The sequence below is a fragment of the Colletotrichum navitas genome (genome assembly GCF_030913465.1).
Source record: "Colletotrichum navitas strain CBS 125086 chromosome Unknown LY79scaffold_13, whole genome shotgun sequence".
Taxonomy (NCBI): domain Eukaryota; kingdom Fungi; phylum Ascomycota; class Sordariomycetes; order Glomerellales; family Glomerellaceae; genus Colletotrichum; species Colletotrichum navitas.
Genome location: NW_026850559.1, coordinates 466,838 through 491,157, shown reverse-complemented (window position 1 = coordinate 491,157; position 24,320 = coordinate 466,838). Strand labels below are relative to the sequence as shown.

Below are 24,320 nucleotides of genomic sequence, written 5' to 3'. Positions count from 1 at the left end.
AATAATCAAAGAATACGAACGAAATATAATGCTGCGATAAGACTGTCTAGATTACCGTTGGCTACGATGCAGATGTTGGCTTTTAGGAAGCCAGCGGTGCATAGCTCCTACGAGGTGAGAGTCGAAGTGAGAGGTGAGAAGAAAGGGGGTTGCAGCCTATAGGTAATGCATAGTATGACGGCTTACCCGTAAGACTAACAAGAGTTTGTACTGAGAGCAAGGGGTGAGAGGGCGTGATTCGCAAGCGCTATAACTTCTCTCCTGACCTCGTCGCCACGTCAACGAGATGAACGGTGCGGCCCCGCGTCAACAGACGAGACTATCCCGCCCGAGGACCCTTTGCGGACATGTACCTCCTCCCACGTCGGGCGCCGACCCGAACCCGCGCCGGTACCGCTGCGCCTACCAATACCGGGGGACCGCGGCGACTCGTCCCTCGAATCCGAGCCACGTCCATCGCGATGGCCAGAGTACACCCCGTAGTCGGCGTCGCTGCCCCGCTCATCGTACGCGGAAGGGCGCTGGGACAGCGGCGACGGGGGCGCGACGTGATGTTGCGGGATGGCCGGCAGTGAGGCGCTGTACCGGTTTGCCGGGGCCGGGCTGCGCTGTGTCTGGTGGACGGCCGAGAGCCGTCTAGCCGGTGGGGGTGAGAGGTTGCGGTGTCTAGGCAGCGAAGCGCCCGTGTCCGAGTTGTGGCGGGAGAGCCGTGCGGGGTGTGGTTCGTGTCGATGAGGGCCTTCATCCCCGCGGTCGTACGTCTTGCGGTGAGGCACGGGCGCGGGATGTTTCGGGTCGTCGGCGCCGGTGGACGGCCGTCTAGTGCTGTGTGCGTCTGCCTCAGAGACCCTCGCCGCGCGCGAGGTCGGCGGGAGAGATGGCGCGGCGTCCTCCAGGCAGTCCCACACGGCCTCGTTGAGGATCTTGCGGACCTTGTTGTCGTGGGTCCCCGGGAGGAGGTGCCGAGAGAGCTGGCGGGGCAGCCTCTCGGGCTTGCCTTCTAACAGGGGCCCGTCGGCGTCGACGGGCAGGGCAGACACGATGGCGTGCAGGCGCCTGGCTTCAGATTCGGGGTACGCGAGTATGTTGCTGACCATCCACTTTGCGAAGCCGGCGGGCGTCAGTCCGGGCACACTGGGGTGAGATCTGGGCGCGGCTTGGACGAGGTGGTACGGGCAGCCCAGGTCCTGGTACAGGAATTCGATCCGCTTCAGTGCGTCTTCGGATCGCTCCTTGAAGATGTCTGGTGGAAGGTCAACGCCTGTTCATACGGCCTTCGATCTGCGACACTCGGTTCACCTTCATATGGAAACTTCTCAGGCTCGATTCTGTACCTTGTGTACAGAGCGAGCATCTTGTTGGGGGTGACGACCAGTGTCTCTGGGTATCCAAACTCAGCAATCTGAGAAAACGTCAGCTGTTACGAAAGTCTATCATCGGGGGTCCCAGGTACTACCATCGAGTTCGCTAGACCCCTGAGCACAGAGTTGAGACGTTGCGTTGAATACCCTTCGGAGTCAAACAGCATTCCCCAGGCCTTGTCGACACTGCTTAGCTCGGCCTGCGCCACGGTGGCAGGAGCGGTAGGCGAGACAGATTCCGATCTCGAGCCGGTGCAGGGTTCGTAGTGAATCACCGACGGGCCCCCAGACTGGAAGTGAACAGTCTTAGGTCGGGGGCTGACGGGCGGAGTGGACTGACCTACCGGTACAGGGATAGTTGATGCTGTCTTCGCATGTGTGGTTACTGGACTTCGATCCCGAGGCAAAGACACTTTGGAGGAACTGCGTGCTTCGACGACGCATGGCGACGGAGTGGGGCACGACGGCGTGGAGAACGCTTTCTGGCTCGACACCGGAGAGGGACGTGGCCGGTTGGCGGGCGTGTCGGTCTCGCTGTTCTTCAGCTGGACGACTTGAGCGACTTGGGCAACTTCATCCAGTATTAGTCAACAACTCGCCGATGCAGCAACTAAACCAGAGCAGTGGCTGACCTTCTTCCTTGATCATCTTCTTCAACTCCTTCACCACGCTAGGCGACAAATCGCCAAGACTATTGCGAAGGTTCGAGATGGACGACTCCATGGCCAGACTCTCAGAACCGTGACGCCGCTGCTGTGGCCGCCCATCCTCAAGACCTCCGCGCCCATGGCCCTCCTTTTGACCTTCCCTTCCGGATTTTCCAGCAGAACTCGTTGAGACCCCTTCTTCCGGCCCGGACGAGTAGCCCGCGGCGGCTCTCAGCGAGGCCCAGTCCATGGTGGTGTTCAGTCTTGGCCGCACAGCCTTCTCGGCCGGCTTGGTGGCCATGGCGGGTATTGGAGTATGTCGTCTGCCGCGTGATGTGCACGTCCAAGCTGCCGTAACAGATTGCACGAGACAAACAGTGATGGAGATATAAAACAGCGATTGGGCTGTTAGCGCGAGCGCCTTTGCGTAGTTTATACCGAGTAAAACAGACAAGGGCCGCAGGCTAGGGGGGGCGAGAACGATAACGCAGAAAGTCGACTGCGAAAGATCGTCGACCCATAACTTCTTTCGATCGGCGTCAGGTCAATGGAAGGCGCTTCCCCAATGAGGTGTGGACATCTTCTTCTCTGCGTGAGGCGGGCTGAGGGAGTGGACGGTACAAAGGCGATCACGGAGGCAAATACCCCAGCGGCATTAGTGTTGCGGGAATCTGCATTTTCGAGATGTGAGAAGAGAGGTGAGGACTTTGGTGGTACTCTCCCCTCCCTTCCTCAATAGGAACGAGGCTGCCTATATGCAGCACGCGCGCGACAGGCGGCTAGCACAAAGCAATCAGGGGAGGGGCGGAGAGGCGTGTAGAGCCATACAGAGTTGTCTCTCCAAACGGGGCCGATCCCTGTCCCATTGGGTCGCGAAGCACGTAAACTAGTAGAATGTAGAAGGTATGTGTGTGGTACGGGGGAGGGGGATTATTAGCAGCTGTGTTTGAACGCGCCACGACGACCAACCGGTGAAAACGAACAGGACGGGAGCAATCTGTCGATTTCTCCTCATCGGACCTGTCCAAGATATACCCTCAACTTGACCAACTCAACAGGGAGATACGATGATTCCATCGTGAGAGTTTCGGCTGAGGCCAAACCAAGTTTACCAGCCTGGGACGAAAGCGGAAGGGGGAACAAAGTCACTTCATGTTTCTGGCCCAATGATTTTTGTATTGCAGTTTCTGGTCATGCATATCCCTTCATGTCGCCGCAGACGGTTCTGCCTGAGTCGGTCAGGCACAAGGTCAAGCGGTGAGATAACAGTTGTTTACTGGTCCTGGGTCGTCGATCGGCGCTCAACCATCACCACTGTACATCTCGTTGGCGTGTCGTCGTGCCGCCAAGAAGTCCCGATGAGTCCATGAGCGTCATCTCGAAATGCAAGCTTGGGGCCCTTTGCAGCTGCCGAGGGGGGGCGCCTGAGGGGCGGGATGCTGCATGTGAGTACAGATGATAAAGGGCGATGTCGAGGGCGGCTGCGGTGCCCCGGTGGCTAGGCCGTTACACCCGAAAGTCCCCGGTGGGTGTCCGCGGCAAGGCGCCCACCGAAACTGGGTCCAGGTCGCTTCGGTCGATGGATAGACCCGGGACATCAGACAGTAGCAGGGCTTCTTGCACAGCTCGCGCCTATCGGCTAGCGGTGGTTGGGGCGGGAGTACTGAGACAACCTTCCCGCCTGTTTTGACAAGATTGAGACTGCCAGGCGGCTTGTGAACTTAGCTTCCAAACGAACGCATGTCTTAAACTGGTGGGGGTGTCGTCGCGCCGTCCCGGCCTCGAGCGAAACGCATGTAGAACAATGGCGCGTTAGCCACCAACGACCCGATCAGTCCTTTCCGGTCGGCAGTGCAGAATGGGGTGGTATCGACGAGGTTAAAGGCGCTGAGAAGATATATTCGGTACACTATCAAGGATATGAATTTTGGGCCACATGCTTGTTCCCCGAATCGAGATCGAATGCCCGCCTGCTAATGCACTTACAAAACCACGAATTAGATTCCTCCCTCATGCCTTGTACAGCAGGTCCAAGAACCCGTTGGCCAAGTCAACCACCACACTCTTGTTCGGCAGCGATCCCGCAACGCCGTACAGAGCTGCCGAGTCGCCGACGGCCTTGCCCTTGGCCCCCTTGCCCTCGACGATGCGGACTCTCTCCTTCTCCTTCTCGCTCTCGACAACGGCCTCCAAATCTGCCAACAGCTTCTCATAAACCTTGGTGATCGGGAGAGTGACAGCGACGTGGATGGCAGGTGGGTTTTGAAGGGCGTTCAGATGCCAGCCCTTCTCTGACATGCCGTCGGCAATGTCGTAAACATTGAGGTTCTTTGCCGTGAAAGCAACGACGGAAACAAGCGGCTTGCCCATGATCTCCAGTTCGTTGTCCAAAGCCGGCGTCTCACGGATCCTCTCGGCAATCTTCTTTGTAGTACCGACAATCTTGACACAGGCGTCAATGTAGCCGGCCTCGCCGACTTTCATCAAACTAGCCCAGCAGCCGGCAATGAGAGCGCCCGGGCGCGAGCCAGCCATACCGGGTGAACCGTATACACCGCCAGACCAATCCGGCGACACATAGTATTGATACTTGCGGAGCTCCGCAGATCGGTACAGGACCGTAGAGTTGCCCTTGGGGGCGAATCCGTACTTGTGGGTGTCGCAGCTGATGCTGGTGACGCCCTTGAGACGGAAGTCGAACAGCTCGGTCTCGAAGCCAGCTTTGTCCAAGAAGGGCACCATGAAGGAACCGAGACAGCAGTCTACGTGGAGGCACAGCTTCTTCTTGACGGCCAACTTCGACAGAGCGCTGATGTCATCGATGATACCGTGGGGGAAGTTCGGGGCGGAGCCGACCAGCAAGACGGTGTTGCTGTTGATCAAGCGGGAGACGGCGCGGGTGTCGACCTGGTAGTTGGGTGCAGGGCATGCGACGTAGTGGATCTTGATCTTAAAGTATTCGCCGGCCTTGCGGAATGCGGTGTGTGCTGTCTCGGGCAGAATCCTGTTGCGCGTCAGCGTGAGCACCATGATGACGAGATGGAATACAAACATTTCCGGCTCCGTGATGCCCTTCTCAAAGTACCCTCTTTGCCGCGCGGCGAGGCAGGCACTGAGGATACTATCGGTACCACCGCTCGTGGTGGCACCGGCACCGCCAACGGGAGCGTTGAACATGGCGAGCACCATGGATACGATCTCGGCCTCCATTTTCCTCACACCGGGGAAGACGTCGGGATGGATGGGGTTCGCGACGGTGAACTTGCCAAAAGCCTCGGTTTGCAGCTTAATCAGCTCTTCCTCGCCGTGGTAAACGGCGCCAGAGACGAAACCGTCCTCCCATCTCGTGTGGTCCATATTGGCCAGGGTCTCGAGCTCATTCCGGACTTCATCTTCGGACATGCCTTCCTTCGGGAGGGTGAGGTATCGGGTAAGGTTTGTGGGGATCATCTTGGACTGCAGCTTCGCCATGGACTCGTTGATCTGCTTCTGGACCTGGCCGCGCACGCCGGGGGCGCGCAGGAAGTAGCCGTACAGAACCCTGCGGATATCGATGTAGAGCTCGACGATGCTACCAATCAGGCCGCGGCCCTTGAGCTTGAGAAAGAACTTGCGAGTCCATCGCCAGACGAAAAAGAAGAAAATGATGTTGCGCAGCCTGGGGATGGCGAGAGGCCGTGGTTAGCCGGGGCCGAGGGCCGAGGACGGAAAGCATGAAGACGAAGACATTGGCGACTTACAAGTCGAGGTTCAGGACCAGGAGCGGTGTTGCCTGCCGACTGCGCTTGACTTGGTTCAAGCTCTCGCGCAAGCTGGCGGGAATGCGGGAGCTGCCAGGCATCTTGTCTGCAGTGATGTGAAGCTCGGCGCGGTGGGGTGAATTGCTATGTTTCAGGACCCAAATGATGAAGAGACGAGGGTGAGGCCAATGGCAGTGGGTTCAAGTCCACTATATAAACAGGGGAGAGGAGAAGAAGGCGAACGTGGGGGTGTGGAAGGTTACGAGTGCAGAGCTGGAAGACGTTAACAACACCAGCAAGAACATCACCGGCGCGGGCCCACGCAATTGGAGACGAGCTAGAGCCAACTGTCTGTGGTGAGCAGAGCCAAACGGAAGGAATCCTAGACGCAGAAAATCGTGGGGCATGGCGTCTTCTTGATTATTTCTTAGCGCCGTTTACCCCTGTCGCTGCAGCCAAGGTAGCGGGTCATCGCCGCCATCCCGGCTGTCTGTCACATGCGCCGCAATAAGCAAGAGGGGCCCTGTCTTCCACGGCGTCCGCGTCCCCGACTTGGATCGCAGCAGCAGTCACCCCCTTCAGGTAATTCGGTTTGCAGGGGGTGACTTGAGACCGCACACATCTTGCGGTGCGGAGAGAAGGAGAAGGGTGTCTGTGTTGACCCGGAGGCGTTCTCTGCCCATAATGCGATATGTCGTAGAATGGTGGAGTGCTGGCGATGAATACCAGCGGCTCCCGCCCAAGAGGGTATCTTGCGCCGCGTAGCCTGCCCGCCGCCGATACGAATACCTCTCCTGGTACTCTGTACAGTGTACAAGGCATCGAGGAGCCATCGAACTCGGCCGATTGGGCAGTCTGTCCCATGTGCGCATGACTGTCTGTCTAGATCGCTCACACTCGACATTGCAACCCTGCCCCCCCCCCTTTCGGGACTGTCCAACCGTCCAAAACTCTCTTTCATTGAAAACCTCAATACCTTGAACGTGGTATCAACCATGCAATCAATGCCTTTAGTTATCGATATAAGTCGACTAGAGCCGCCGGTCCTCCCGTAGAGTGCCCGTAGCAGGCAAGGAGCCCCACTGGAGCGGCGGGGCACCGCGCCCGCGGACGCCCGTCAACCGGCTGGACGGGTCCGATTCCACGTTCTAAGTCAATCCAGGGTTTCGGTTGGCCACAGCCAGCGACGTGTGAGCCGAGGCTCGACTCTACGTAGGACTGTCGACCGTCCCCAACGTCCATGTCGACATTCAATCGAAATAGCCCTTCTGCTCATACGGCCATGCTTTGCCTTGACCACGTCATATTCGTAGCGTCAACAGCGTCTGAGAGATCCAAGCGGACCCTGTGCGCCGTCCGGGACCAAGATCTTAGCGGATGATACCCCTTGCAAATGTGTGTCCCTGTTGTTCACCAACAGACCTCGACTCTCTTCTCGTCTCCTCCTCATTGGAGCGCAGTCTGGCTCCCCGGTTAGCTAGCCTTGCCACGACACTCAAGAGCTATTGATGGGCGCATGGATTGCATCGATTATGCAGACGGCTGTGGAGACCAACGTGCCTATAGCCACACACCCAATCATCGTTATTGCATCTTGCATGAGGAACATCTATCAGCCTGATGTACAGAACAGGAAAACTCGAGCTTTCCATCATCGGCGAGTCGTGATCGCAAAATCCACAGGCAGAAAGAAAAGAAAATATGGCATCCCATATGTGTACTTTATGGATGTTTCAAACAATCAGGTGGCCTCAAGAATTCCCAAGCGTCTCTCAGTGACCCCGTGTAAAATGTCCCAACGAAGGAGTCTCTCTGAAACAATACCATATAAACGCCTGTCGTCCAGCTCTTATACACTTGAAATGCGGAGTACATGTTCCCCCGGGTAATCAAACGCCTGGAGTACACTCATCTCTAGATCCTGTCGCGGAGTCGACCCCGTCGAACCTCTTTTTTCGTCACATCTATTTATCGCCCCTTGAATGTCGTTCGCCACTTTTTGTTGTAGCTATTTAGCTCCTCCTCGCAGGCCCGCTCTCCGGATTTGGTGCAGCCAGCAGCGCGGATCACCAGGTCGCCGTCCTTGAATATCTCGCCCTTTTCATATCTGTTGTACGAGTTGAAGATCTTCTGCGGCACAATGGCGAGCTTGGAGAGTACGGTAGGGTGCCACTGGACAATATGCTCCTGATGAGACGGTTAGCGGTTGGCATGATTCTATAGCGCGAAGCAGCAACTCACCAACGCGTGGCCCTCCGCTTTCTGGAAGTTGTAGCTCCGGTACAGCGGGTCGAACCACGTGTCGAGCAAGAACTTGGCCCACTCGCCGTTCCGGACGAAGAAGCTGCCTACCGACAGTCCCTCCCTGTCCTGCGTGAGAATGAAGTCGATGTCCTCACCCTTCAGGTGGGGAAATGTCTTGATAATGCTGTCTGGCGGAACGACCGGCTGATCCCTGATCATCAAGCTGTTGAGTTTATCCGACTTCAAAACCACGCTTTCCACAGACGTCGACAGATCCATGATGTAAGAGTCTTGGTCGAGATACCAGAACCATCCAGCTTCTGGGTACTTGGTCATTGCGTGCCTCAGTGACACGACCTTGTTCCACGACGCCGGAGAACCGTTGAGATTGTAATCTCCTGTCTTCGCAAACATCACTTCGTATCCTGGGCAGAGACTGTCAGCACCCCCCGCAGCAAAAGCGCCAGGCTGTCTACATACCGTGGAGTTGCGCATATTGTTTCCTGTTGTCCCGAATGCCCGACAAGTAACTCTTGCTGTAGTTGTCCTCGTCCAGCACCGTCACTATCACCACAGGCGGTTCGCCTGAGGGCAGATGGGGCCCGCTCGGCGACCTCAAGAATCCTGCGAGAAGGTATATGAAGCCCAAGAACATAAGGGCGACCGCCGCGATAACCTTTAGCCTGCTGCGACGGACAAGCGGCGGTATCCTCGAGGTTCTCGGTCGGAAGGGCGGCGGATTCGAGCTCTTTCGCGGGGGGTACGCGAAATGCATCTTATCGATCAAAATAGGGCAGTTCGTAACGTGAACTTGTCAGGTCGCAATCGATCAGACTGTCGAGGTTGGATTGGTATAGCAGTCGGCGCTTCTGGACGGAATATCGTTTAGGACAAATAGTCTTCGGGTGTTGAATACGAGAAGGAACGCTGACCGTAGCCGTTGCGATCAAAGGCTTGGCGTGGAAAGGAGGAACGTGTCAGCGAGCCTCGGGGGTTGAAAACGTTCGTGGGGATTTCGCGGGGGTTTAATCCACAACGACGCATTACTTTCGGTATTTGGATGCACCGGGTGACACCTTCAAGACCGCGCGCAGACTTTTGAAATGAAAACGGTCGTGCAAAGGGAAAGGCGGGCGGTCGAGGGACAGACTGTTTAACACGAGCTCGAAGGCATAGCTTCAAGGGTCCACTCTCTAGAACATAGGTCCAGACCGTGTCATCGTCCTTGGCCCACCATCCACTGGTGATTGGCACGGGCGGTGATATTATTGTCCGGCCGGGCGGACCTCCACTGCCACCCATCCGCTCCCCTAAGCCCCTCGCGGTCGCATTGTGCCCCATGAGCTAATAAATAGGCGATGACAAGCTGCGGGGTGGTGATGACGCTGGCTTTTATTTCAAGAACAGTCGGTCGGTTTTTTACGAGGTTTCTGATGATGACATGCATGGACACGTCACCTTATTCTTAAGGTACTGGTCGCGAATATGTAAATAAATGAGTAGATATACTTGAGTGGGTTTTCGGGAAGCTTTCTCTGTTTTAGGGAAGGGGCGCATTCCTGATGCCCGAAGCCGTGTCCAGCAGACTCCCTTGTGAATTTGTATCAGATTGCGCGTTTACCAACTCAAATGAAATTGACAGTTGGCATCGGTATTGGTCAAGTCAACAAAAAGTCGACTGATTAAAAAAATCAACCTGATGTCATCCGTCTGCCCTGAGTGAATATGGCCAAAACGGACAAGTTCAAGGACAGAACGGGGACTTGATCTCCGCACACAGACTAGTTGACACGATATGGAAGAGAATCTTCGAGGCAACTTAAGAGTGTGCGGAATGAGCATCATTGAACCAAAAGAGGTATTAGTGCGCTTCAAGCGAGGTTTGTTCCATGAACGATAGCATTCGCATTGTCCCGGGTGCCCGCCCTACGTTAGTCTTCCTTGATATCTTCATCTTCGTCCTCGTCATCACAACCAACATCGAATACTCTATCGCTCGCGCGTTGCAGAGTTGAGGCACTGAACTTTCTCACACCTTTCCAAACGCCCCACATGAAGGTTGCTGCACCTAATAAAACGAGAGCCATGTTCATGTTCTCGACACGCGCACGTCCTGTTCCGCCCCGGCGGCCAGTCGTACCAAGGAAACCGCTGGACCGAAGGTGCCACCACTGCCATGGTGTCATGACAAGGATGGTCTTGAGGAATCCAAGTAGACCGAGGGACAAGAAACCCTTGAGGAAATGTTCCAGCCATGTTCCAGGCTCTTCGTGTATCTCCGAAGCGGGCTCTTGAAGGGCCTCAATGTCTTCGAGTACATTTGCGGCCACATCGGCAATTGCGCCTATAGGATCAGACCAGATGTTCAAAATCGGGTCGGCGATAAAACCGAGAATGAACACCGAGACAACGAAAATGAGAATGGTCAGTAAAATTTGCGCAAAGGTGCTTTGCAAGCGGTGTGCCCACGACAGTCGCTCGAGTGTGTACCGGTAGCCACAGGTAGGACATGCGAAGAAGTTCCGTGTGGCCGTTGCATCGGCATATCTCCAGGCTTGTAAACAACCCTCGTGAACGTAGCGTTGAGACCCCTTGCACTTGCATGGTGAGATGAGGCGCCCAGATTCGGGGTCATCGGACTTATAGATCGGTCGTGGAGGCTGGCCCATGAACCCATCCATGGCCGTTGGTTCCTCAAAGGTAGGATGAACCACCTCGAAGCAGATGCGGCATGTTCGCGGGCCGTAATAACGTTGCCTTGGAGGAGCCTCAGGTTGAGATTGTTCCTGATGCTGATGTTTCTCGTCCTGGTTATGGGTCTCATGCTGGCTGAACTGCGGTGTTTCGGCTTCGGCGGCCTGAGAGTGGTCTGGGCCACTTGGAACATCAGATGGCCAGTTCCACTGAGGCTTCGCTGTTTCCATAATTAAATGAGAAGGAAGAATTGAGGCGGGAAAGTCGGTGTTGACGGTCCTTTATAAACAGAGAGCTGCCGGAGTCGTGAGATTTCTCTAGCCTGCAAGATGACGGAGAGCAAAAAAAGAACAAAAAATTGGGCTAAAAGTAGCGGTGGACTCTGTAGGGGAATGTTGGCCCAACGTGACCAGATGCAGCAGCACCTACATGGCAGGAATCAGCGTAGGCGGGTATGATAACCTGACCATTTGTCCTTTCGGAAATGGTGCCAAGCGGATAGAATCTTGGAGGAGGTCATGCGATGAGATGAGCAAAAGGTGAAAAGAATATTCCAGCACCACTTTATCTTGAGCTCTTGCTGGGTGGTCATAGCTTCCTACCTCTCTCATTATATAAGCACAGATGTCCCCGGATCAATAGCCTAGCCGACAAAGTCACGTGCGCCACCCTTCCCGCGGCGGCGCCCAGACGATTGGCAGCTTGACGCGGCGCGAGTTGCCTAGGAGGGAGAGAGCTTCGTAGCTCCGACAGCCTCATACCTCGTCTTTAACCGCAGCCAACCCACCTTCGATTCTCCCCATTACTTTAACAACGGAAAGCATATCGCGGCAACACGTTTTTTAACAGTCAAGCAATGGCCGACCGTTACTCTTTCTCGCTGACGACATTCTCGCCCAGGTGTGTTGCTCAGTTCAATTGTATGACGTTTGTATGCTGACTTGGTACACAGCGGCAAGCTGGTTCAGATCGGTACGCTCCCACACTGCCCCCACCATTGCCTATTCGCGGCGAGGATGAGGCTGAAGGCTCAACAAACGGACTGACACTATTATTACAGAGTATGCTCTGAACGCCGTCAACCAAGGTGTCACCGCCCTTGGCATCAAAGGCAAGCCCGCTTGCCCCTCCTGTCACGGCCCATACTAACCCCTCGGAAGCCACCAACGGTATCGTCCTCGCAACCGAGAAGAAGTCATCATCGCCGCTGGCCGATCCTAGCTCGCTGTCCAAGATCAGCCTCGTCACCCCCAACATCGGAATGGTGTATTCAGGCATGGGCCCCGACTACAGAATATTGGTGGACAAGGCTCGCAAGGTGTCCCACACCGGATACAAGCGCATCTACAACGAGTACCCCCCCACACGGATATTGGTGCAGGACGTCGCTCGTGTGATGCAGGAGGCGACCCAGTCTGGTGGTGTTCGGCCTTATGGTGTCAGCTTGCTCATTGCTGGCTGGGACGAGGGTATCCTGCCCGAGGACGAGGCCGAGGGCAAGGAAGGCGAGGAGAAGAAGCCCACTGGCAAGACCGGCGGCACCCTGAAGGGTGGTCCCATGCTCTACCAAGTCGACCCCTCTGGAAGTTACTTTCCTTGGAAGGCGACGGCCATTGGCAAGAGTGCCACGTCCGCCAAGACGTTCCTGGAGAAGCGATACACCGAGGGTCTGGAGCTTGAGGATGCCGTGCACATTGCGTTGCTCACACTCAAGGAGACCATCGAGGGAGAGATGAACGGAGAGACCATTGAGATCGGTAAGTGCCCGAAGTCTGCCACGTGACAAACAACTGCCTAACCAGAAGGACAGGTATCGTCGGACCCCCAGCGGACCACTTGCTCGGGATTGAGGGTGTTGAGGGTGCCACAGGCCCTCGCTTCAGGAAGCTTAGTCCTCAGGAAATCGAGGACTATCTTACGAACTTGTAATTTCCGCGACGACTGGAACGGTCTAACCTTGTATCATAGAACAGCGTAGAGACATGGGGGCAGTGAGGATCTCCGAGCTCTAGAATCAATGGACGACCTGCAATGACGATTATGCGAAACAAGCTGACTGACCTGTAACTGTCTGTGATTGTATCAACTTGGACTTTGCAACTGCGCACTCTTGCCATGGATGCGTCATCCGACAACAAACACAGAAAGATACTCAGGCTGAAGGTGATATCTCCTGCCCCCTTCGATACTCCGATGGCTGCCTAGGCTATAGTAGGCACCAAGCTGGCAAGAGAGCGGGACGACGGAGCCAGATATCAGGCAGCAACTGGAGATGTCCACTGTCGAAGCTGTTCACCAACTTGAGGCGCTGTCGGCCGCCCCCTGGCCGGCGCACATTCCATTGGGCACTTCCAAAGCTGAAACACACTATTGACAATGATGCGCCTAGGATACTGCATTGGGCCTGTCATTCTCATCATATTCAAGTTCCATAACAGTCATAAGATGCCGATGTCGATCGTTTGCAGCAGTCTGCAGCAGTAGAACGCACATAACCCAGCCTAATAGACCGCTTAAGAGCCGCGTCCCATGCATTGGTCCAAGTGGCATCAGCTCCGCACCATCAACTGTCGTTTTGAAGAATCCAGTTCGGGGCGCCAATCCTGCACTGCATCTACCTAGTCTCAATATCGTGAGAAATGTCCCATACAATGCCTGGTAAAGATTGATTTGTTGATGACTGGAGTTGGACCTGAATCGCCCAATTCTCGAGGCACTTTATCGCACTTCATTTCAGCTATGATGCGAGGGGCTGCCCCTGTCCATTTCTCTTTTTGTTTACATTGACCCCAAAGGAACAGAGCAGACCAACTTATGTTCAGAAGATACCAAATTGTCTTCCCGCAATATCCGAGCCCTATGCTATCGCCTCTAAACAATGTGGCTGACCGCTAATCAGCAGTGTTCGATTTTCCATCTGCGTTAGATGTGCCCAGAACCTTGAGGAAGAATGAAACATCATGCAACTGCCCGATGGCACTTGTAGCGTAGTTCGGGCAGACACCCCATTCAGTATACCCAAGCCTCAAGTAGAAAGTACGTGCCGGACTCTCCGTCGAGGTGTCTAGCAATAGCAATGTTTTGCCCAGTGCCTCCAACGCGAATTTCTCTGCCGTAGCCATGAGCATCTTACCCAGCCCATGGCTCCTCTCTTCTGCGGCGACCATCAACTTCCTGACCTCTGCCTTGTGCGCGTGCGTCTCTTTCAGTTGAGTGGCCAGTTGGAATGTCCCGATGACTTTGAAGTCTGGTTGCGATGCACGAGTGACAACGAACAACGTGGTTGTAGGTTCCACCCCGAACAGTTGGGCTGATAGTGATTCCCAATATGCCGTTGCTGTGACTACAGAGAGCGGTGCGCGAAAGCCGAGAGAAGACGAGGCCGGATCAATATTGACGCATGATTGAAGAAGTCGGCATAGGCCTGGAATCCATTGTTCAAGGTCTCTTTGGCTTTTTACTTGATGAATGGAGAAGCTTTCATAACTGTCTTGATACGTCATTCTGGACATATCGTTGTGTTTGAAGCGGCATTGTAGTTTGCCGACGGTACAGCACACAGGGTGATCTCAATAAGCAGAGGCTACATCTCGACGATGCCTCGTTCTCATACAGGTGAGTCATAATTAGCCGTCTAGCGTTTGGGTCAAACCAATACGCCGTCATTTTGAAAGCATTATGTCATCTACTCTAGGCCTAGGTGAATCCTAGGGTGCTCTATTACGACGGGTTTTGGTGAGAATATTGCAATTGTCTCTCTCTCGGATTCTCTGAAGGAGCCGATGATATACAGCATAGCTTCCATCTCTTGGATGGTATATCATCACTTGTGTAACTGACACGTAAAAACCAGCGTCGGTTTTCGATGGCATGCCACAACCGAATTCGAGCTCACAACCGGTGGTCAGACGTTGATGTTACACAGCATTTCGGCCTCAGTCATTAGCGCCTTTTGGTTGGAGTCATCGCGGGTTCGGATCGGCCCCCGACGAGACCATGTCCCCCCCAGGGCGGTTGTGGGCAATTATTCCTGAAGGTACATAGGTAGCCTCACCCCTCCAAAGTCCAAGATATGATTCGCCAGCGCCAATGTCAGACTCGTTGGTTCTTTCCTCCGAGCCGCATACAGTATGCCCAAAGTCCCGCACTCCTTTCAAGATTGAGGCCACCAACAAAAGAAACCAGATATCGAAGTTGTACAGTAGTAGGCATATTCCGTTATGAAAATCCTCCTCGGCACACGGGGATGACGCTATGGAGCCATGAGATACCATGATAGGTACATCCTCATTCGCCCGGATTCATCTTCCCTTACGACGACTTATCAAAAGTTCCCGTCTCAAGAGCCAAGATGACTCCATCATGCCGTGCGTCATTCGTTACGAAGCTGCCTAAGCATCGAAGGTGGGCTGGCCGGCCTCCTGCATAGTATTGGAAACCAACGCGCGAACGCAACTGCCATCACGCACACGGGGCTTCGAGACTGGTTTCCCCCAGCGATACATCACTTGCAGGCAACGAGAGGGTACGACCCCCGCACATATTTAGGTAGATAGGCATCAGTTGTCCCGGGTACAACATTTTCCTCCCTACCTAGGTGTTCCAAGGACTTTTGTGCCTATCTACACACGCAAGTGCTGTCGCAACAAGACTCGCAGCACTACCCACAATTTTCTCAATTTAGCCAACCATCGTCTCCAGGCACTCGCGAGTCCCAGTTACGGCCTTGCACCGCATCCTTTACACTCCAACAGTACCCGAGCCCTGCATCGAGCCACCCATGTCTAGGCCCTCCGTGTCATCCGAGTTCGTTTAGTGGGTTCCCGAAGGCATGGCTAAATCTCATCCGCGAGTCGCGTCATTTGAACCTACACCTACCTAGCTACCTGGCACTGTCCGATTGACTCAGGCCGACCACACCGCTGCCGGGGTAGTCTTGTCATACGGCCAGGTACTCTGGAGGGCTGCAACTGCACGATTCTGCTTGGCTACCCTGAAAGTACTTTACATCCCAGGACTGTGTTTAGGACCTTGGGGATGGATCTTCAAGTCCACGCTAGCAGCCGTCTGACAATGCCTGGCTATTCCCAATCGTCCTCAGACGACGGCTTTGGCCCCTTAGAAGATGTGATGCCTGCTGATGTACCGGCCTCCTGGTCTCAAAACCAAGACGTCCTCTCGGCCGCCGCCGAGGATGTGTTCCTGGACAATGAGGTTTCGTTGCCTTCAGACGAGCCCGCGCCAGGCATACCGGTCATAATGAATGCAAGAGCATACCAAACTGAGATGTTTGCCCAAAGTATGAGGCAAAACATCATCGTAGCTGTACGTGAATACCAATCAACCCTCGAAGAAATGACGGGCAACATTTAACACCCGCGCAGATGGACACCGGGAGTGGCAAAACACAGGTGTAGGTGGACTTGCTTTGATACTCCTCGCTGCATGGTGCTTACGCAGGCCTTGACAGAGCTGTCTTGCGAATAAGGGCAGAGGTGGAAAGGACTTCATCAAAGCATGTTGGTTTGACTCCCTCTGAGCTGACAGAGCTTGGGCTTATTGAGACAGATCGTCTGGTTCCTGGCCCCCACGGTATCACTATGCGCCCAACAGTTCGCGGTGCTCCAGTCTCAAATTCCCGAGGTCCAAATCAAGTTCCTCAGTGGTGATGACAATGTCGACTCTTGGTCGGACCAAAGAACGTGGGACGAAGTACTTCATAATGTCCGGATCGTTGTGTCGACATATCAGATATTGCTTGATGCACTGTCGCATGCATTCGTGCGTATGGAGAGGCTGTCCCTGATTGTTTTCGACGAAGGTATGCCATCAGAACTTCTCTCGAAGCTGTGCGGGCTGACGTTGGACTAGCTCATAACTGCATCGGTAAGTCTCCGGGGAGCAAGATCATGACGGTCTTCTATCACGAAGAGAAGAGCAAAGGTCGTTATACACCTCACATCTTGGGTTTGACGGCAAGTCCAACATTTGGCTCCAAAGTCGAGGGCATCAACGCCCTTGAAGCTACACTGGATGCCGTCTGCAAAAGCCCTACAGTACATCGCAGCGATCTCCTTGCTTGTGTCAAGAAGCCAACTATGACCTACATCTCCTTCCAACCTCATAGACACTACGACCGTCCAGGCAGCTTGCAGAGCCTGAGGAAAGCCATCCAAAGCCTTGATATCCTGGATGATCCTTATATTCTCCACCTTCAATCGGAGGGGACCGAACGTAGCCAGCGCGCCCTCGCGGCGGCTTTGGAAAGCTACGACACCCATACTCAAAACCAAATGACGGCGTTTGGCCGCCAGGCGAATCAGATATTCAGCGACCTTGGCCCTTGGGCTGCAGAATATTACATCTGGGTAGTCAAATCACGGTTCATGGCTGCGCTTCGGTCACAGAGCATCTGGTTGAACACATGGAAGGATAGCGAGAAAGAATACCTTGTCAAGATTCTCAGTCAGGTCGAGTGCCAATGTCCGTCGGAGGAGACAATTAGCCGGGATGTTCTGTCAGAAAAAGTATTCTTACTTATCGAGCAGCTCTTGCAAGACAAGACCGACATCATGGGCATTGTTTTTGTCCGAGAGAGGGCGACGGTCTCGGTTTTGTGCCACTTGCTCACATCTCACAAGCTGCTTCGGGCTCGGTATCGGATAGGGACCATGGTGGGCACCTCGCAGTTCCAGGCCAGGAAGAGAGACATATGGGATCTCTCTCGGAGTGAAGACTTGCAGTCGCTGCACCAGTTTCGAAATGGGAACACCAACCTGCTCATTGCGACCAGTGTCCTTGAGGAAGGCATTGACGTACCGGCCTGTAACGTGGTCATCTGTTTTGATAACCCGCCAAACCTGAAATCCTTCATTCAACGCCGCGGGCGAGCCCGGATGAAGGACTCGAAACTCCTGATGCTGCATGATTCCTGGGGGTCTGCTAAGAGGGAATGGGCGGCTCTGGAGGCAGAGATGAAGAGCCAGTATGAAGAACAAGAGCGAGAGCTTGAGCATCTCCAAGAGGTCGAGGATACTAAAGAGTCGACAGAGATGAGTTTTATGATCAACCAAACAGGGGCAGTCTTGGATCCCGACAATGCGAAACAGCATCTTGACCATCTTTGCCGGATTCTGTCGCCAGGGGAGTTCATCGACTGGAGACCCGACTACATCATCAAGAAGCTCGGCGCAGTAGACGATCCCGATATAAGGGCCACAGTGGTTTTACCGAGCTATCTCCCGTCTCATGTCCGTACCGCCGAGAGCCAAACGGCGTGGAAGTCGGAGAAGAACGCCACCAAAGACGCCGCGTTTCAGGCTTATGTCGGTCTCTACAAGGCAGGGCTCGTTAACGACAATCTTTTGCCGTTCAGGCCGGAGGATTTCGTACCTGGTGCTGGCAAGGTACCCGCAATTATTCAGGCTAATGGTCTGCTTAATGCTTGGGTCAAGGTGGCCGAGGCTTGGAAAGTCGGGGACAGCCTGCGGTCGACCCGCATCCTACTCAAGGACTCAGCCGGGGCTCTCCAAGGAGAGTACGAAATGGTCCTTCCCGTCTGGATTCCAGGGCTGCAGACAATATCCGTTCATCTGGACTATCTTACCACCTGGTCACTCGAGTTCGGGGAACAGCTTCCCATCGACGAGCTGACTGGCAAAGATGACACGGCTGTGCTGCTCGCCCTGCCCTACAGCCACCGCTGGATGCCAACAGACGCTCAGCAGGTCGTTAGGTTCAGCGTGGTTGACGGCGCTGATCTCTCTGTAACCCAAATCGGGGCCAATGAGTTCGTCCAAGGACAAATGTCGGCACACGATATGACGTGCTTCATACGTGATCAGTCTGGATGTCCTCATATCTACGACGGCATCATCCCCAAAAAGCCGGCGCCCCAGTCTGTACAAAAGACGTTTTACGAGTTCGAAACGGCGCCCGAAGACGTGCCCTATATAGCACTGAAGAAATGGTCGCGTCGATCAGACTTCCTCCATCGACCGCAGAGCGAACCCGGTCAAAGTCCGAGTAGTTCCAAGCCATACAACCGAGTCTACCCTATGCCATGGGCAAAGGTAGACACAATACCAGCCAAGTATGCCCAGTTTGGGGTGCTGATACCCTCCATTCTGCATCACATCGAAACCCGCCTTGTCGCGCGCGAGCTATCTTTGGGTCTCTTGAGGCCGTTGGCGATCTCGGACCTGTCACTGATACTCACAGCCATCAGCACGGGGAGTGCTGCCGAGCCTACCAACTATGAAAGGATTGAGTTTCTCGGAGATTCTATTCTCAAGTTCTCCACTACAATCAACGTGGCCGCCTTGAGTGAGTAAACCACATCATGTCTGCTACAAGACGCACATGCTAACGCCTCCCAGACCCGCAATGGCCAGAACGGCTTCTTTCCTTCCACAAAGATGCCATCGTGTCCAACTCGACTCTCTGTAAGGCCGCCGTTAAGCACGGGCTTGACAGGTACATCCTCACCAAGCCGTTCACGGGGCAGAAATGGCGCCCAATCTACGTGGACAGCGTCCTTAGTCGCGGTCAAGACAAGTCCACGAGGAAGATATCGACAAAGACGCTCGCAGACATCGTCGAGGCGCTTATAGGGGCCTCGATGATCGACGGCGGCCTGGACAAGGCGCTCAAGTGCATGTCCATCTTCCTCCAACAGATCAATTGGAGAACTCCGGACGCCTGCAGGCTGGCGTTGTACAACGTCTCTCCCCCGGACGTAGAGCTGCCCTCGACCCTTGAGCCCTTGGAGCAGCTCATCGAATACGAGTTCGACAGGAAAACGCTTCTCATCCAAGCCATGACACATGCTTCGTTCAACCTCGGCAATCCCTTCGGGTGCCTGGAGCGCCTCGAGTTTATCGGAGACTCGGTCCTCGACTACGTCGTCGTCAACCGCCTCTTCGCCGTCGAGCCCCCGCTCCCGCACCAGACCATGCACCTCCTCAAGACGGCCATGGTCAACGGCGACTTCCTCGGCTTCCTGTCCCTGGAGCAATCCGTCGGTCAGGACGAAGTCGTCCTCGGTGAAAACACCGGCAAGGAGCCTGACCTGCAGCACTCCCGCTTCGCCCTGCCCCTGTGGAAGTTTATGCGCCACCAGTCGCCCGCAATCGGCCTGGAGCAGATCAACGTGCACAAGCGGTACACCGCTCTCAGGGACCAAATCATCGACTCAATGGAGCGGGGCAAAACGTACCCCTGGGCACTCCTCGCGCGCATGCAGCTCCGGAAATTCTACTCGGACATCTTCGAGTCTCTCCTCGGCGCCGTGTACATCGACTCCGGAGACCTTGACGTATGCGCCCGGGTGGTTGAGCGCTTCGGCATCACGGGGTACCTGGACCGCATCCTTCGGGACGGCGTGCACGTGCTGCACCCCAAGGAGGAGCTGGGTCACCTCGCCGACAAGGAGAGAGTCACCTACGTTCTCGACACGCGGCAGGCGAGCGACGACGCGGGCGGGGAAAAGGAGTACCTGTGCAGGGTCTTGGTCGGCACCCGGTACGTCGTCGAGGTCGACGGGGGCATCACCCGGGAGGAGGTCAAGGTCAAGGCGGCCGAGGCGGCGGTAAACATACTAAAGGCGGAAAAAATAGCGGAGAAGATCCAAGGCATGGTGGTGCTAAAAGATAGGGACACAGCCATGTAGCACGCGAGTGACTAGTAAAAGGTTGCAAGTGAGCGCGGTGCCTAATTCACAGTCCAGCATCTGCCTCGAGGTGCTCTTTCCGATCTTGATCTCATCGCGCCACTTCACTTTGGCCCCTCCCATTTCAGGAGCGCGTCGCTCCTTCCTAATAAACTCTGGTTTTTTGTTTTTTTCTTACATTCAAATCGCATTATGTTTCTTTGTTTATCTCTTTTGTTCCCCGTCCACATTTACACGGCCTCTTCCCCTCGCCGCCTTTCAATTATCAAAACTGCACGGGACCAACAACACAATCCACGTGCAGTTTGCGACTTGATATCCGACTTCAACCATGGCAGTCATCGACGGTCTTCCAGGCGTCAGGGTGTCCATTCGCCTCAATGGCTCAGAAGAAGATTGTCCCGAACATGACGATCCTAACCCTCCCCAAACCTCAGCAAGCAGCGGCGCTGCAACTCACTCCATCGCGAAAGTCATCGAGAGCCAAGACGATGCAAACTTTTCTGTCCACTTCGAGGTCAAAGATGCTCGCCGTTGGGCAAAAAACAAAAAAGGACTTAAATTGTCTATTCACATCGACGGGAAGCGTTTCGCAGCCAAGGTATACCGTAAATCCGAACTCCAAGGCCAGGTTTTTCGGCGGCATGTGGAAGGAGTTACCTACGTTTCATCCAACCCCCGGCAGTTCATTTTGAAGCCTTTCATGTTTACCAAAATCAAACAAGGTATGGCTCGCTAAAACAGTCTCTTATCTGCCGTGCATAATGCCTGATCATATGGACAGTCGATGAGGGTGGTGCTCGCGTCGTTGAGGACCTGAAAGTTGTGAAGCATCTTGGCAATATTGAGGTCACCATATGCCGTGTCGACAACATACGCAGAAAATCAGTACTCAAGAAGTCAAGTAATGTAACAACGAAGACGGAGCTGGCAGAGAAAGCTATGAAGGGCAAAAATTTGTCACATGGGACGAGGCTAGTCAAACCCCATTCCGAATCGTACTCATAATCGCTTATCAGTGTCAAACAGTTTCTCAGAGGGACGAAATACTCCCAAGACAAACCCTGTGAAGTTTACATACCCTGATGGGGGGGTCCAACTTGCCCGGTTCAATTTCCGTTACATGTCCAAGATGGCTCTCCAGATTGAGGGGATTATCCCTCGTGACCCGTCTCCCGAATCCCCACCCGAGACTCAACCTCGAAACGCCGCAGATCTTCCCATGGAAGAAATCCAGAGACTGGCACAGGAACGTCTCGACCAGCTGGTATGTACCTATTGAGAAACGGTCACGAAAGACATTTGCTGATACCTATACGGGCCATGGTGAAGCTGGAGAGTAAGGCTGGTGTGAAACGGGAGGCAGACGATGATAACGAACTCCGCATGCCCAAAGTATACAAGACCACTTCAGATGGTGCCATCGATCTCACCGAGTGAACCGATTATCGTCGGACGACTTCTGAGGTAGAGCATGAGATATCATGAAGAATCTGGGAGGTGGTAGAGTATGATTACTTGGTTGAAGAGCAACAGAGATGGTATGCTTGTTTCGTTACTTGGTCTACTGGTTTCATGGGTAATAAGACACAAAACTACATTGACATTATGGCTTATATGAGGCCCACGACTTGAGCAAACGGTATGGGGATTTCTTGGCTTGTTTAAGTCTCATCTACTTGTAAGCGGCTTTTTCACGTCTCGTTCAACTCACTTCAGAAATCAATTTGTGATCATACGTTGCGGAAAAGAAATCACTAGATTTGTTGTTGATCTCACCAGATATACACACATTAGTATTTGTCGCACTGCCTAGTGTCTGTCTAGTGTCCTCCAGTTCATAGTGACTGTATTTACACTCTCTGAAGGTTAATCATATGCATCCATTTCTTGAGGTAAACAGCTGTATTCAGATCAAAAAGTCATGCGGCAAGGCGAATCTTTACCTCACCCATGCTCAGGCGGGGAGCTCCTTTGATGGTATTGAACCCACTCTTGGCCGCTGGCGCAGCATGATCTGCAAATATCCGGCGCTACTCCGCATGGCTCCAATTCTAGAGCTGGTCGAGATTGATGGCATCGGACTTTAGCTGCAGTGCATGGGGAAGGCGAGTCCTCTCGTAAAGATAAAACTCATGCTTAAGCCAGGAAGAAGAACAGTCCGGAACCGGTACAGGTCGTGACGGTTTTATGCGACGCCCTGACGGATGATGATGATGATGTATGGAAAAGGGGCAGGCAGCATTTAGTGGCATCACAGTTGATGGGGGTCCACTTTTGTCCGACAATCAACCAATTACACTGCGATCGCAACCTGCTGTAAGGCGCCCGCAACTGAAACTCTGCCAAACAGTACTTGCTTGCCTGTTGGGTCGCGCTCACACCCATCCAACTTCACGTGGGTTTATCAATTTCCCCTTCTCGTCCTAAAGCTATTCAATCATTTTATGTCAATCCTCCCCTCCCAGACAGCCTGCACCAACCATCTTCCAGACAACGCACGACACATCCTAACTGAACGCCTCCCCACGCTCGGTCCAAGATGGCCATCATCCGCGATTTCCCCGGCGTCAAGGTCACCGTCCGAGTGGACGGCCGAGACGCCACTGAGTATGATGACCCGGATGGGTTCGAAACCGACACCAACCGGAAAAACGCCCGTTGGCGCACCTTCCGCTACATCGAATCCAAGGACGACGCCTTCTTCTCTATCCGCTATCAGGTCGACAACAGCCATCGCTGGGAGGGCCCTGACCACGCGTTCGCCTTGACCTTATACGTCGACGGCAAACGTGCAGACGGCACCGTGTGCGAGGCCCAGCGCTTTCTCAATCACGACCCATTCTATGTTTGGGAAGGCATCATTGAAGGCTCTCGCCAGAGGTCCATTACTTCGAGCTATGATCGCCTCAACAAATTCAAGTTCTCCAAGGTCACCACGTGTATGCTACGACCTCGTCCGATGCGACAGGCACCCCTTGCTGACTCCATCTCAGTTGATGATGCTGCAAATGACCGGGTCAAGGCGGACACCGCAAAAGCAAATCTATTGGGCGTCATTGAGGTGTTCATCTATCCCATAATCATCACCGGGCCCTCAAGGTACACTAATTCCAGACACTACCATGATGCGCAGGATGGCAACTTTGAGATTGCCGAGAAGGCTCTCAAGGGCCGCGCAGTCTCTCACGGCACCTCGTGAGTTCTTCCGTACTCTCAAAAGTAAGAACAACCGTTCGTGCTTACACGGACAAGGTTCGCCGACGGTGGTATTGTTTCTCGGAGGCCCACGGTAACTGCGGAATATCTCAATAACTACAACCCGATTGCGGCCTTCAGCTTCAAGTACCGCTCGCGAGGTCTGCGCCCAATATTCCGCAGCTCCTGGGACAGCCACTAATTTCGCCCTAGACGCACTGCACAAGGAGTTGATCATTCCCAGATCGCCGAGCCCTGAGCCCATTGCCGGGTTGTCCGAGGCGGAAATTCGCCGATTGGCTGTGGAACGCCTCGACGATATCAACGTCAGTATCCCCGACTCTTTCACCAAGCAGCGAAATGCTGACCTTATGCAGAATCGCCGTAGCTCTCCAACCGTCAAGCGAGAGAGCCGCCGTCCAATCATCAAGCGAGAATACACGGAGATTCTCGACCTCACGGAAGAGCCCGCTAAGCGGGAGTGGAAAAAGATCAAGATCGAAGGCAACCGTGTGGCTATTGACCTCACTGACGACTAGATGCCTTTCTGTTTCCCCCAAAGTATTTCCTTGACGACTGGCTGTCTACTATTATGACGGGAGGATGGTTAATGATCACCACTCGCCCTCGGCCCGAATTTCGTTTCCTTCCGGCGCGGTTCCATGACTTCTTTTCTTAATTATCAAGCACTTCAGGGTCGTCCAACCAGCACCGGGCCGTCAGTCCACAAAATTAAGAGTATCGCCGGACGTGCTCTGGGGAGTAG

General features: G+C 54.2%; 9 protein-coding genes across 9 annotated transcripts; 4 read left to right on the top strand and 5 right to left on the bottom strand.

Annotated features, from left to right (window-relative positions):
• Positions 1-278: 278 nt before the first annotated feature.
• Positions 279-2,309, bottom strand: LY79DRAFT_667609 (uncharacterized protein; the record flags this gene model as incomplete). The annotated part of the gene is made up of 4 exons (XM_060563403.1): positions 279-1,243; positions 1,300-1,402; positions 1,457-1,932; positions 1,994-2,309. 4 exons carry the CDS (start codon positions 2,307-2,309, stop codon positions 279-281), a joined length of 1,860 nt encoding a protein of 619 aa, XP_060417047.1.
• A 1,709-nt stretch (positions 2,310-4,018) lies between these two features.
• On the bottom strand, positions 4,019-5,849 carry LY79DRAFT_588263 (pyridoxal phosphate-dependent transferase; the record flags this gene model as incomplete). Its single annotated transcript, XM_060560894.1, has 3 exons — positions 4,019-5,012; positions 5,061-5,666; positions 5,749-5,849. The coding sequence occupies 3 exons, from the start codon at positions 5,847-5,849 to the stop codon at positions 4,019-4,021; spliced, it is 1,701 nt and encodes a 566-aa protein (XP_060417046.1).
• A 1,867-nt stretch (positions 5,850-7,716) lies between these two features.
• LY79DRAFT_510077 (galactosyl transferase GMA12/MNN10 family protein) lies at positions 7,717-8,767 on the bottom strand (the record flags this gene model as incomplete). Its single annotated transcript, XM_060554120.1, has 3 exons — positions 7,717-7,935; positions 7,990-8,417; positions 8,473-8,767. 3 exons carry the CDS (start codon positions 8,765-8,767, stop codon positions 7,717-7,719), a joined length of 942 nt encoding a protein of 313 aa, XP_060417045.1.
• Positions 8,768-9,923: 1,156 nt separating this feature from the next.
• Positions 9,924-10,916, bottom strand: LY79DRAFT_510019 (uncharacterized protein; the record flags this gene model as incomplete). The annotated part of the gene is made up of 1 exon (XM_060554111.1): positions 9,924-10,916. One exon carries the CDS (start codon positions 10,914-10,916, stop codon positions 9,924-9,926), a length of 993 nt encoding a protein of 330 aa, XP_060417044.1.
• Positions 10,917-11,542: 626 nt separating this feature from the next.
• LY79DRAFT_588260 (putative proteasome subunit alpha type-2) lies at positions 11,543-12,615 on the top strand (the record flags this gene model as incomplete). Its single annotated transcript, XM_060560893.1, has 5 exons — positions 11,543-11,586; positions 11,639-11,658; positions 11,747-11,797; positions 11,847-12,443; positions 12,497-12,615. The coding sequence occupies 5 exons, from the start codon at positions 11,543-11,545 to the stop codon at positions 12,613-12,615; spliced, it is 831 nt and encodes a 276-aa protein (XP_060417043.1).
• A 962-nt stretch (positions 12,616-13,577) lies between these two features.
• LY79DRAFT_588259 (putative histone acetyltransferase) lies at positions 13,578-14,198 on the bottom strand (the record flags this gene model as incomplete). Its single annotated transcript, XM_060560892.1, has 2 exons — positions 13,578-14,131; positions 14,174-14,198. 2 exons carry the CDS (start codon positions 14,196-14,198, stop codon positions 13,578-13,580), a joined length of 579 nt encoding a protein of 192 aa, XP_060417042.1.
• Positions 14,199-15,759: 1,561 nt separating this feature from the next.
• LY79DRAFT_510208 (RNase3 domain-containing protein) lies at positions 15,760-20,356 on the top strand (the record flags this gene model as incomplete). The annotated part of the gene is made up of 6 exons (XM_060554143.1): positions 15,760-16,011; positions 16,071-16,099; positions 16,157-16,205; positions 16,255-16,507; positions 16,558-19,011; positions 19,065-20,356. 6 exons carry the CDS (start codon positions 15,760-15,762, stop codon positions 20,354-20,356), a joined length of 4,329 nt encoding a protein of 1,442 aa, XP_060417041.1.
• Positions 20,357-20,522: 166 nt separating this feature from the next.
• On the top strand, positions 20,523-22,015 carry LY79DRAFT_80106 (uncharacterized protein). The gene is made up of 4 exons (XM_060565133.1): positions 20,523-21,081; positions 21,141-21,330; positions 21,386-21,623; positions 21,689-22,015. Exons 1-4 carry the CDS (start codon positions 20,688-20,690, stop codon positions 21,794-21,796), a joined length of 930 nt encoding a protein of 309 aa, XP_060417040.1. The 5' UTR covers positions 20,523-20,687; the 3' UTR covers positions 21,797-22,015.
• Positions 22,016-22,748: 733 nt separating this feature from the next.
• LY79DRAFT_80081 (uncharacterized protein) lies at positions 22,749-24,304 on the top strand. The gene is made up of 5 exons (XM_060565132.1): positions 22,749-23,298; positions 23,353-23,554; positions 23,612-23,715; positions 23,768-23,880; positions 23,932-24,304. The coding sequence occupies exons 1-5, from the start codon at positions 22,899-22,901 to the stop codon at positions 24,091-24,093; spliced, it is 981 nt and encodes a 326-aa protein (XP_060417039.1). The 5' UTR covers positions 22,749-22,898; the 3' UTR covers positions 24,094-24,304.
• Positions 24,305-24,320: the final 16 nt, after the last annotated feature.

What these genes read in the sequence shown, in the direction of transcription:
- LY79DRAFT_80106 (XM_060565133.1), top strand. Translation starts at nt 20,688, where the DNA reads ATGGCAGTCATCGACGGTCTTCCAGGCGTCAGGGTGTCCATTCGCCTC. An exon ending in GTTTACCAAAATCAAACAAG is followed by an intron (nt 21,082 to 21,140) that starts GTATGGCTCGCT and finishes TCATATGGACAG; the next exon opens with TCGATGAGGGTGGTGCTCGC. An exon ending in AATTTGTCACATGGGACGAG is followed by an intron (nt 21,331 to 21,385) that starts GCTAGTCAAACC and finishes AGTGTCAAACAG; the next exon opens with TTTCTCAGAGGGACGAAATA.
- LY79DRAFT_80081 (XM_060565132.1), top strand. Translation starts at nt 22,899, where the DNA reads ATGGCCATCATCCGCGATTTCCCCGGCGTCAAGGTCACCGTCCGAGTG. An exon ending in GTTCTCCAAGGTCACCACGT is followed by an intron (nt 23,299 to 23,352) that starts GTATGCTACGAC and finishes ACTCCATCTCAG; the next exon opens with TTGATGATGCTGCAAATGAC. An exon ending in CTTCAAGTACCGCTCGCGAG is followed by an intron (nt 23,716 to 23,767) that starts GTCTGCGCCCAA and finishes ATTTCGCCCTAG; the next exon opens with ACGCACTGCACAAGGAGTTG.